The 12,106-nt window shown below is 39.8% G+C and overlaps 2 protein-coding genes across 3 annotated transcripts; both read right to left on the reverse strand.

Annotated features, from left to right (window-relative positions):
- Positions 1-3,682: 3,682 nt before the first annotated feature.
- Positions 3,683-6,779, reverse strand: hoxc5a (homeobox C5a). Its single transcript, XM_007556546.2, has 2 exons — positions 5,704-6,779; positions 3,683-4,598 (listed from the first exon to the last, which is right to left on the reverse strand). The coding sequence occupies exons 1-2, from the start codon at positions 6,155-6,157 to the stop codon at positions 4,390-4,392; spliced, it is 663 nt and encodes a 220-aa protein (XP_007556608.1). The 5' UTR covers positions 6,158-6,779; the 3' UTR covers positions 3,683-4,389.
- A 704-nt stretch (positions 6,780-7,483) lies between these two features.
- hoxc6a (homeobox C6a) lies at positions 7,484-9,659 on the reverse strand. Of its 2 annotated transcripts, none has more exons than XM_007556543.2 (2): positions 8,756-9,659; positions 7,484-8,371 (listed from the first exon to the last, which is right to left on the reverse strand). In XM_007556543.2, the coding sequence occupies exons 1-2, from the start codon at positions 9,150-9,152 to the stop codon at positions 8,058-8,060; spliced, it is 711 nt and encodes a 236-aa protein (XP_007556605.1). In that variant the 5' UTR covers positions 9,153-9,659; the 3' UTR covers positions 7,484-8,057. The 2 variants fall into 2 exon arrangements, with proteins under 2 accessions (XP_007556605.1, XP_007556607.1); XM_007556545.2 differs by having other exon boundaries at positions 7,484-8,368; positions 8,756-9,658.
- Between the last annotated feature and the right edge of the window lie 2,447 nt (positions 9,660-12,106).

Genomic DNA, 12,106 nt, shown 5'->3' on the forward strand with positions numbered 1-12,106 from the left:
TATATATATATATATATGGATATTTTGAAAGATTGAGTTATAAATTGCATATAAGCAGAATAAATTATTACCCTCCAAGTAATAGTAATTTCTCTTCAAAAATGGTAAATATGAGACATAAAAAATATCAATTTCTGTTCCACGTTGTGGAATAAATACTTTTAAAGTTAAATACACTTAGTAAGTTCCGTGTAAATTTACATATGTAAATGTGACACATTGAAAAGCATGGGTTATTTGTGGTATATTACAAGATTAACCACAAGTAATGACATTCCTGAAAATAAAAACCAGCGGAATGAACGAGAATAAAAGTAAAATATAACAACTAAAACATAACAGGTTCATTTTCCAATTTTTTCGCCCCAAAATAGAACGAAGTGTTTTGTTTTTTTTTCTTCACTCTTGTTATTCTTATCTTAATAATATTTTTGGCCTGATAATCACGCATTCCTGGAGGGAGACTGTACGGAAAATATGAAATGTTTGAGCGCCTGCAGAACAGAGACAGTGGAAGGAATTTAAGACAGATCGTTTTCAGACGATAAAACTAAATTTACAAGCAATTTGGTATTTCCTTGGGCAAGAGCTACTATGAATAGAAGTCCCTAGACTTCAGCGCCTGTGAATTATGGCGAACAGTCAATAAAATAGAGTCACGACTTTGTCTTCACATTGTAAATAAAATCAGTTCATGTTAGGAAACTGTGCAACGAAGATCTCTGCCTCTTGTTCGAGCCCCAGACAAAGGGAAGTCTATGCTCACCCGGAAATGACCTCTGCGGGTTGAAGGATGGCAGTGTCAGCTCCGTAGGTCAGAGAAAGGAATACACGAGCGCAGAACATGACAGTGAAATCGGATGTTTGGGCCGGTTTCACTTTTGGAATAAAGTTTTTGAGTTGTTATGAGCACCTCTGAGGAGTTTATTCAAGCATCTTACAGGATAAAAGGTCAAAATGCAGCACGTGCATTGCAGGTGTACAAATGCGCATGTCAGTATTCCTGTTAAGAAAACAGGAAATCATTTTTATACGTTTCCTTTTACTGATAAAAAGCATTTAGTCTGGAATTCCTGATAGTTTCCTCTCTGAATTATAGCAAAATGTTTCTAAAAATAAAGAGAGCACTTGAAAAAATAAATAAATAAAATTAGTCACCCTCCGGAGTGCATCACTCATACAGGAGTATGTTACACAGTGCCCCCTATTGAAAGTCTGTGATTGATCTTCTACACCTGGAAACAAAGTCCATACCTTAGGATTGGAAACGTGGTATACCAAGTACAGGCAGCGTAATACATTCAAGACAAAAGCAACCAAAAAGAACCGGAGAAAGTAGTGGCGGCCATTGCACCTTGGGGAAAACCCATCAATCCGAGCTTTAATATCAAAAATAATTGCACCTCCACACATTGATTAGGAGTAGTGAACTGTTTCTGTAGGCGGAGCTGTTTGCTTAGGCATATGGGTGATTAAATGATGTCTCCAGCTGAGCAACAGAAAACTATTGAGGTCATAAGATGTCATTGGCTCATTAGTCTCCAAGTAAAGCAAACTGGATATATCTGCTGATATCCATGAGGACACAAACGGTGTGAAATGCGCAAATATTTATCCAATCTTCACTTCACAGTCAAAATGTGTCACACAAGATAAGATCCGCAGGTCGGCATGGTCAGAAAATGGCCATGAAACCACGATGACGACAGATCGTAACCACAAACACTGCGAAGACCGCAGTGTCAAGGTGGAAAACAAAACAAGTCGCATAAATGTTTTGATCGTTTTTTTTACTGTAAACACTTGTATTCTCCACTGTTCTTTATAATATGCTAGCATCATGTTATTGTATATTTTTTAAAAAGATGACCTTACAATAATAATAATAATAATAATAATAATAATAATAATAGACACTATACTCGACTCTGAAATCATATAGGCTGCTGTTCTTGAATATAGCGTAATATTTCTGACTTCAAAATAGTTACTTGAATTGGAGAAATTATTTATAGCAGTTTGCGCTGTTTTTTTTCAGCAAAGAGTAAAACTAACAGTCAAACAATTTTTTTATTATTATTAGTTGTATGCCGATGTGCTGAAGTTGGTCCAATTTTAATGTGAGACACAAGAGAGATACTTGACAATTGTTGACATTGACTAATAGAGGCTTTTTAGCTCTTAAAATAAAATCTGAATTGAAAACAAACCCGTCTTTTATTCGCAGCACTTTCTTCAAATAGTCAAAGCTACAAGACTTTTAGGTAGAATTTAACCAAAATGTTTTTTTCTTTGCAAATTGCAGGATTGGTTGAGGAGTGAGTGGGGAGAAGAGTTTGAGTCTTTTTTTTTTTTTTTTTTTTTTTGCTTAACGCTACTGTGTTTCTCTTGAAACTTTTATTACTATCTCTATTTATTTTTACGGTGGGGATTTACAACTGTAAATAAACTGCTGCAGCCCTATTTAAGCCAGCTTTAAGATCACCAGCGTGATTTACAAATTTAGACATTAAATGCTTAATTCTGTTTGTTACAGATAAACAGAAGAGCATTTCCAAACCCTTTGCAGAAACGTAGCTCAATAATTATAAACTTAATTAGGTTTATAGTTAACCCGTGCATTCAGAGTCAATCCATCATACAGGGGAGGAAAAAAAATATTTTAAGACAGCACAGACGCAGGCAAGTATTTAAAGTTAAAGCAACTTACTGCAGAAGCAGCAGGTCTCACACCTCCGCGCCGTTCCGCTCTGCTCTACAGTCCGGAGAAAGGTACTGCGTCCTCCGCCACCACCACAAAGCCCTTTCCTCCTCCGATAAGGGGGAAGCCAGCAGCTGCGATTCCGGACAGTTAAGATTATATATGATGTGTATATATCGAAGGTTTGTCAGCTCTTCCAGGCCATAAAACCCACTTAAACGACACCACGTGCTTCCCACGCACCATTCACAGGCCCTGCTTGGGGCAATTGGCATATGTAACCTTGTAAACTTTAAAATCCCCAAAAAGAAAGACTTGAATGCAAGCTCTTGCGTTTATGTTTATAGGCCCCAACACAGCACAGGGAAAGTGGACGCTGCAGTTGACCGGTTGAAATAAGGGGAGATCATATGGGAGGCGGTTAGTTTGAGAGGTGAGTTGACTTTTTTTTTTATTTGCTCTAAGTGAAGAAGGGAATTACCTCATAACCTTGGGCTTGAATTGAGACGACCAATGCTGCAAAGTGGCGTTTTAACAACAATCTAACGAGACCAGGGGCTGAAACAAATCTGACCATATGGCCCCCTTTACAGAAAATGACGCGTCAGTGTGCGGCCACAGGAAGCCGAAGCTTTGCGTCCACCTTTGTGTTGTTCTAACAGGCTGGTGTGGCCCTTCCTCATCCCCTGACAAAACAGGAAGCTGAGTGTGCCTGTGGAGTGCTGGAAAAAGCGGGCAATAAAGTTTTATGAGGGGGGGCCTTAAACTTTAGAGCGTGTTTGTCAGCCTGAGAAATTTGGGGGACCCGAGAAAACCTGACAAAACAAAGGAAATTGCATTGTGAAAATACATAAGTACAGTTTTATTTAGCGGGCAAAAATGCAAGAAAATTATTCTAAGATGCACCTTGTTATTGTTTTTTTTTTCCCCTGCAATGGGTCCCGAATATGAAGAGAAAAATAACTCAGAGTAAAAGTAGTTGTTTTTTTAACGACTTTATTGTTTACAATCAACAAATTGGCCATCAAGCAGGCCTTGTGTGTACCAGGCACCTTTAGTTTACTAAGGGAAACAGACGTAGCTTCATTGCACATTACAGTGTTATCATACACAATCACAAGGTTATGACAGACAGCATGAATGACAAACCGATCACAGACACATCATACCTTCAACAAATCCTGATTTCTCAAAAGAAAACAAGAGGACAAATACTTTTTTAACTAATTTTATTTTTCTTGCTCACTGACCTTAATTTTTAATGGCACGCTAAAGAAGATGGAAATGACCCCCAGAACTCTCGGTAACTACCCTTTTTTTAATATCCTATACTATAAACCAAAATGAATAACGTTGTGCAGCTTTTTTTTTTTAAGCGCAATCTGGACCAAACGCCTTGAAGGATCCTTCTCCCACTAGACCTTCGCGTTTTTTTCACCGTAAAGTGGGGTTATCATCGCATAGCAAGCAAATTAATTTAGAAATGTAAACCGATTGATCATAGTGAGCGATATTCAATACATTAGGTTCCAAACCGCAGAAAGTGACACATAATTGGTGATGAAGCACACAGAACCGTGTCATGATGTCATTGCTCCTTATAGCGGTTCATCCGAAGGTCAGGCGGGCAACTCCGACTCTAATGTGCAAGTGTGGAGGTGCAAAAAAAAGTGCTGCTTTTCTTTCTTTTACTCCTTCACTTTGATCTTTGAGTCCTTCTTCCACTTCATCCTTCTGTTCTGGAACCAGATTTTGATTTGCCTCTCGTTTAGGCACAGGCTGTTGGCGATCTCTATGCGCCTTCGGCGGCTCAGGTAGCGGTTGAAGTGAAACTCTTTCTCCAGCTCCAGAGTCTGGTAGCGGGTGTAACTGGTCCTGGAGCGCTTACCCTCCGATTCTGAAGCAGTATTAAAATATGTCAGCGTTCAGGAACATCATATTGCACAAAACTTTCGCATTTAATTGAGCTTCAGGCATGTAATGTAAAGTGTGAAATAGAAAGCATATATGTTCATATAGGCCATATGTAATAGTGAACTTGCTCACTCAAAGAATATCACACGGACAGAAACAGTTGGTATGATGTCATGAAACCTCAATTTTATTTGTGCAACCACTTTCATTGTTTAAAATATGAAGGGGAAAAAATTCTCAATAGACTCTTGTTTAGCTGTAACAAATCAGACAACAGTTTGTGGGCCTCCCTGTAAAGTCTGCAACAGTTATACAATAGTAGCGTAGCGTAACATCACGGTAAGCGAAACCAACATGGGTGCTTAAAAAAGCACTTAAAATGTTGCAACTGTCTTCCAACTGTTTTGTAATTTATAAACTTGCACAACATTGCTATGTAACGCAACAGGCCTATAGCCGCCGGATATTTAGATTCATCCAACATTCCTGCTGCGTGTTTCCTTTGCCAGTCCTTGGTTCTTGTTTTGTAGCTAATGCGTTTACAATCTTTGCAGCTGAATTGTCTGCCAGTATAGGTTTGGAGCCACGAAGAAGGAGCATGTCTATTCAAATCTTTCAGAGGTGAAGAGTTCACGATTGGGTCAGGGCACTGGTGTGTCCCAGAGTTCAATCAAAGGCTAAAGCGTTTTATTATTATTATAATTATTATTATTATTTTCCCTCCTTGGGGATGCTGGAAATTCAAATGCATGTAGAGGAGAAGCAAGGACGCTACAATTACTATTATATAGCTGGATTTGTACTATTATTTTGCCGTTTTATCATATTTTTGTTCTCTTATCCAATTATTTCACCATAAATCACAGCACAGATCACCCCTTCACCGTAACAGAACAGGTTTACGAGCAATAGATGCCTTTGTCATAAAATTTATGACCGCGAGTTTTTATTATTTCCTGCTTTTGGCCTATAAAACTCAAGAGGGACAGTGGAGCGAGCGAAACCAAGTGTTGCTGCGTTAAGAGCGAGCATCTAATTCGCATTTTTTTGTTTGCCTTTTTTTTTTTAATAAAACAAGTAAACTTTACCGTGGCTCATGTGCAGTTTTGTCATCCAGGGATAAATCTGCGGCCGCTGTTCACTGTCCTGACGCTGGTGCATATTTGGGTTTCTTTTCACTGTCTGAGCCCTTTCCGCGTTTTGGTCGCCCTCCTGGCTCCTGTTGCCTCCGCGTTTCACGCCTCTCTCGGGGTCTCTGTCCGTGCCTCGTCCGTACTCGAGCCCGCTCGCCTCCAAGAGTGAACCGCTGGAGAGCATGCTTATTTGCGGTCCGGGCGGAGGATCCGTGCTGCCACGCAGGCTAGTTTTGATCTCCTCGCGATGCGCAGAGGTCGTGGGGACGGGACAGGAGTAAATCCCGTTCACGTTAACACCCTCATAACGGCTGGACGTGCGCCCAGATCCATCGAAAGTAAACATGCTGTTAGCAGAAGTTGTCTCCCGTGTTTGCCCAAAGCTGGAGCGCTCAACATGAGAGTTCATTTCAAAACTAATTCTACCCACCAACACTTTCTTTTCAAACTACATGCGGTGCGAGGCTTGCGGGTATTTCCTGTGTTTTGTTGCTCATTGCTTTTTCTTTGTAGCCTCTAATGGAAAATTCACAGCTGTCTGTCCTAAAGAAGAAGAAAAAATAATCCAGGATTTATAGGTGGAGTAGGCTTTGGTATCTTTTCTCTCTTTTTTTAATTCTTGATCCGGAGCGCACTGCCCAAATATGGGGTATTTGTATGCGATCACGTGCATGTGTTGGCCAGTCATAAATTGGCTTGATACTCAATGGGGATATTGATGAATAGGAGAAACGTGTCCGGTAAACTTTGAGCTGTTTGGTTGTTGGGGACGAAGCGAGGGGGGGATCTTTAGCGTAAAAAAAGGCAGGACAGTAAGACAAGAGCGTCATCTGGTGTCTGGAATGGAGCAGGACGTGTCAGGACGTGTGCCATGGACTCGCTTCGAGGTCACAAGTAAAAATAATATTAATTATTATTGTTGTTATTACAAAAAAAGTAGTAGCTGTTTGATCGTATATTAATCTTGTCAGTTTAATAAACGTAAACTACAATATTAACTACAACAACATCAATAATAATAATAATAATAATAATAATAATAATAATAATAATAATAATAATAATAATAATAATAATAATAATAATAATAATAATAATAATAATAATAATAATAATAATAATAGATTCCCCAAAACTCTTCAGTGCTCCCCCAACATTTAAACGTTACTCGTACAGAGACCAAAGTTTGCGTTAAAAAAACCCCACTTCTATCTATCTAATCTACTCCTTTCTAATCCTCCAAATCCGCATCATTGCAAAACTTGCTGTGCCTCTGGAACGGGCTGTAGCTTTTCAAACCCCTTTCATTTCTCTGATCAACTCGTAAAACCTGGCTGATACGCCACATTTGTCCGCCCAAACAGAGTAACGCGCACAGCAAAGACAAGACAAGGATGCAAGTTTTACAAAGATTTTATTTACTGATACACAAATATGACAAAAAAAACAAAAACAAAAACAAAAAACAAACATAAAATCATAACACTCAAAGGGTGAAGAATTACTAGTGTACAAATCTGTCTCACAACAAAAACAAGAGCATGTGGTGTCAAATGATTCAAAGAAGAAGTGGCGCTGTTCTTTTACGTTGTCCTGCGCCAAAAATCCAAGCGGCTAAATGCACAGCTCTTGCGGAATTTGCATAATATGCTGTTATGCTACTTTTATTATATATATACAAGCTTGAGGGTCAACCGTGCAACTTGAATCTTTTTTGTCTCTCTTTTCTTTTTTAAATCTGTGGACAGTTCAAGTACTAGTTTTGCATTGTGTTCCTTGGAACGCCGTGGAATGTGCATGTGCATGAGCAAAGTCAAACCAACACTGTATTTGGTGAGGTGATCAAAGAGTTCACAGTGAGGAATTGGCTGTGGGTAAATACAGATTTTTTTTTTTTTTTTTTTTTTTACTTTTTACTTTTCCTGGTGTTTGGAAAAATACCAGGAAAATAATACTTGTTTTTCTTCGTTTGTATTATTATTAATATTAATAATAATATTGTTATTATTATTTTCACAATACATGTGAGACATTGATATTTATAATATTGATAAAACAAACACCTTAGTGCTCCAGATGTCACAGAGATCAAACTGTGGATGGAATAATGTTTTGAATATTTAGTGCTCCACAACTGCTGTGGTCAAGATGAGATAAAGAGCAGCGGGTATAACCATCATGCAGTGAAGTCAAGTCTTTATAGATTTTTTTTTTTTTAGGTAGTTATGTTGGACTTTCATGGTCATGAGGTGACCCCCCCCTCCCCTCTCCTCTCCACTTCCATGCACACACACACACACACGTGCGCGTTATTCCTTTTTTTTGTGTTCATCCTTCCCTTCTTCCACTGCGCTGCCACTCCGTTCCTCCTCCTGAGCAGCCCCTGTCTGTTCACTTCCAGTCACCGTGGACGTCAGGTTGCTCTCCTTCTTCCACTTCATGCGCCGGTTCTGGAACCAAATCTTGATTTGCCGCTCCGTGAGGCACAGCGCGTTGGCGATCTCGATGCGTCTGCGCCTGGTCAGGTAGCGGTTGAAGTGGAATTCCTTTTCCAGTTCCAGCGTTTGGTAGCGAGAGTAGATCTGACGTCCCCTGCGCCTGTCCGTCCCGTAGCCCACTCCTGCTGGAGCACAACGTAAAAATGCACAAAATTTACTCCCTGATTATAGAATTACTTATCAGGATTTACAGCATGTGGTTTAATCTAAATCTGCAGGGAGACGCGATTTGGAATTTAGCTGATAGAGTGAGGGCATATTTATATTTATTTTTAATGCAAAATTATTAAATCGTCTTAATCCAATTTCTCTGTCTCAAGTCACCAGTTATTACCACCACAGTAGTGTTAAAATGAAAGCTGTTTGTTTGCACATGTTAAGGCCCATCTCACAAATCGAGCAGATACAGTAATGTTTTATGGGGCCATAAAAAGTAACTTACTCTCTTGGTAAGACATATCGTAAAACTGGCCCATTTCCCTAATTTATTTGGTCGTAGTAAAACTCACCGCTGTGTGAGTTCATGCGCTGCATCCACGGGTAGATCGGGATGTTGCTCTTCTGCTCCTGGGCTCCTGCCCTCCCCTGATCCAGACTGTACTCCTGGGCAATGTGGCTCTGCGAGCCGAGTCCCATGTTTGTCTGCCTGCAGCTTGGCAGGACGTCCTTGTCTTGGAGGAATACGTTGGATCCGTACTCGTACTGCGCCCTACCGGAGCCGAACACCACATTCTCCTGAGGGGAGTAGAAAGGGGCATATATCCGATTCTGGGTCACAGCGGCGCCGTACGACGAAAAATGTCTCACTGTGTCATAGGTGGTGGAGTTCAGGGGAACGTTGGGCAGAACCTCTTGACCACCGGACAAATGGCAGGAGAGCGACGGGTTTGCGAAATAAGAATTCATACCTTGCTTGTAACCCTTCTCTCCAACTCTTCCCCACTTCTTTATCGGGTCTCTTTTCAATCTTCCTTCTCCAGTAAATCTCCCTCCCGCCTGTGTCAAGTCAACCAACCACACCTTCCTCCCCAAAAAATCGCCCGTATTTTTCCCCCCTCTCGAGTTGCTGCCTCTCCTGCGTGGTCGCGGGGCTACTTTTGAGGATTGAATATTATTAATTTCCAATCTCCGGTTAAGACGCGAAAAAAAAAAAAAAAAAAAAAAAGCTCGAGTGTAATAGCCGAGGCTTGGCTCAGTGAGAGACAATATGACAACGTCAGCTGACCATTCCCAACCAATTGAGAGGCGGGAAGTTGAGGCGAAACTGTAGCTTTTAGCTCAGAGCTGCGCGGAGCATTGGTGCTAAATGCCGATAAACACAACACAGACGGCAAAGTACACGCGCACCATCCAGCTTGACTGGACGGGAAGGTTTTCTTATTTTATTTTCTACTTGGCTCATTTTTAACAGAAAAGAAAAAAAAACCCATGCATGGTCACCATACAGGAAGAGAAACAGGAAATGTGAATAATTTTATTTTTATATCAGGCTCAGAAGATGCACATTAGAAAATACTACCGTGATTTTAAAAAAAAAAAAAGAAAAGAAAAAAAACTTGCAAGATATCAAGACAAATATCAGGCATTATTCCTCATCTTAAAAAAAATGCCTAATAAACTCCTGATCAATCTTTTGGGTATAAAATCCCAAGCATGTGATCACCTTTGTAAACGTGAACTAAAGAGGAAGGGTATTGTGCTCGGGGTAAGAATGCGTTTATGGTCTCTCTTCTGTGAGGGCAATAAAACAAGTGACGTTTTCCAGCTCACCAACAGTGTCTCTCTGCAGCAAAGCCCAGGAAACTCAAGTAAGAAATGAGAAGCATTGCACAGACACTTGATATGGACGTTGATATGGACGGAGCGGGCAAAAAAAAGGCTCTTACAAGCTAATATGAGAGCATAAATTCTCCGTTAAAATGGAAAAAAGAAGAAGAAATTTTATTTATTCGCACACCACGTCCCCCCTGCAGGCCAACTGTACCCAGTGCGTCAGAAACCATTGATAAATAAAGTATCAGACCTCATGTGAAGTTTGTATAGCGAGGAGTCTTAATCTTGATACAGATGTTTCTGAGTTTTTGCTTTGTTCTGAGCTAACCTCGACGTTCCTGCAACACACACTCACACTCACACGCGCGCTTACACACACACACACACACACACACACACACACACACACACACTGGAGTAAACACTAACTGATAATTATCTTTGCAGCAAATTATGCCTTTGAGAATTACTCGAAGGGTGTTTTGAGAAAAACTTCAAGCTATTTTAGGGTAAAATGTACTGCTTTTAAATTGTTTAAAAAATGCAATCCAACGCAAGATAAAATGCTTATTTTCTGTTTTATTATCATTCGGAGTATTTTTTAAGAGAGCATTATGTCTGACTAGCATCTCATTGACCCCCAATTTAAATGCTTTTAAACTAAATGGAAAATATACAAATAAAAAAAGAGAAAAACTTGCATGCATGCACTTGAAACGACAATCCGCATTATCCCTCCGTTTTGCAACGAGCCATAATTGATACCAATAAAATAATCGATAAGGCTATTGAAAACGTCTGCCTTAGCCCAGTCGCTCTGGCTGGAGCGGCCATGCTGGTTCAGCTCATTGATCTTATCCAATAAAAATAAATACGCGTTGCCTGAAATGTGCAGCCCTGTTTGTTCTGTTGTTTTCTGTGGAAGACAGGGTGCAATCCTAAAAAGACCATAAAAAAGAGAAGACAACAAAAGAGGAGGAAGTGGACGGTGCAATAAAAGTTTCCCTTCACCCTTTCATGACCATATGTGACATCCGCGCATCACACAGACGAGAGGCAAACAAAACACAGAAAACTCACCATGCAAGGCAGCACAATTCCTGTTTTGCTTTGTATTTTTTTTAAACATAAATGAAAGTATCTCGGTTGTAGGTTAAATGCAGTTGGAATTAGGAATTGCGGAAATTGTTGTTCTTGAGAATGTCTTCACCAAATAAAGTTTAAATTATTGTCTCGCAATTAAAACAGCAGGACTAAAAACTACACAGTAAGGGAAAATCTGTGCTTTCTTGGTATAACTATCATAATATTTCACCCTCATAAAACCAGAGACATTACGATGTTTGCCAAAAGCTAGCAAGCAAATTTTCGTTATTAGTGAACACATAATGACAATATAGGATTTATGTTGTTGATTGCGTCTCTTAGATTCCCTGGCTCTTACTGAAAATGTTATTGTTTTCAATGTTTAGTAAAAGCTAAATGTACCTCAAAATTTACCATCTCCAACACATGACAAAATCCATCAAATTGTTCTATGTTAAAAAAAAAATCATAAATATCCCTTCTGAGACTATTTTGGTTTTTCTACACACGTTACCTTCTCCTCTCCTCCTCCCCTCCAACCTCCCTGTCTCATTGTTGCTCATACACAAACAGGAAAAACACGCCGGTCCATGGAGTCGAAGGCTGTAAATTAAAGGGCTCGAACAGTGGAGGCAATGTGCGGACTGGAATGCAGCAGAGGTTGTGTCAGTGTGTAGAATCAGAAAGGTCATTCTTTCCCAAGAGTTTTAGTGTTTTATTGCGGCCCGTGAGGCAAATCACATGCACGCATTTGGGATGGACGGCGGGAGGACGCCGTTTGGTCCACGTTTGCAAGATTTACTTTCTAAAGGCACATTTGGAGTGAACTCAAATGTGAAAAGAGGGTCTAAGAGTAGGAAAGTGTCTAGTCCATTATGTTATAATTTTGATACATTTCCCCCGGATTATAATTCACAAGATAGATCCGTTAAGATGTTCTGATAATTTGTGGTTATGCATATGGCGTGGTATTATTATTATTATTATTATTATTATTATTA

The sequence above is a fragment of the Poecilia formosa genome, unplaced genomic scaffold (assembly GCF_000485575.1).
Source record: "Poecilia formosa unplaced genomic scaffold, Poecilia_formosa-5.1.2 Scaffold80, whole genome shotgun sequence".
NCBI classification, from domain to species: domain Eukaryota; kingdom Metazoa; phylum Chordata; class Actinopteri; order Cyprinodontiformes; family Poeciliidae; genus Poecilia; species Poecilia formosa.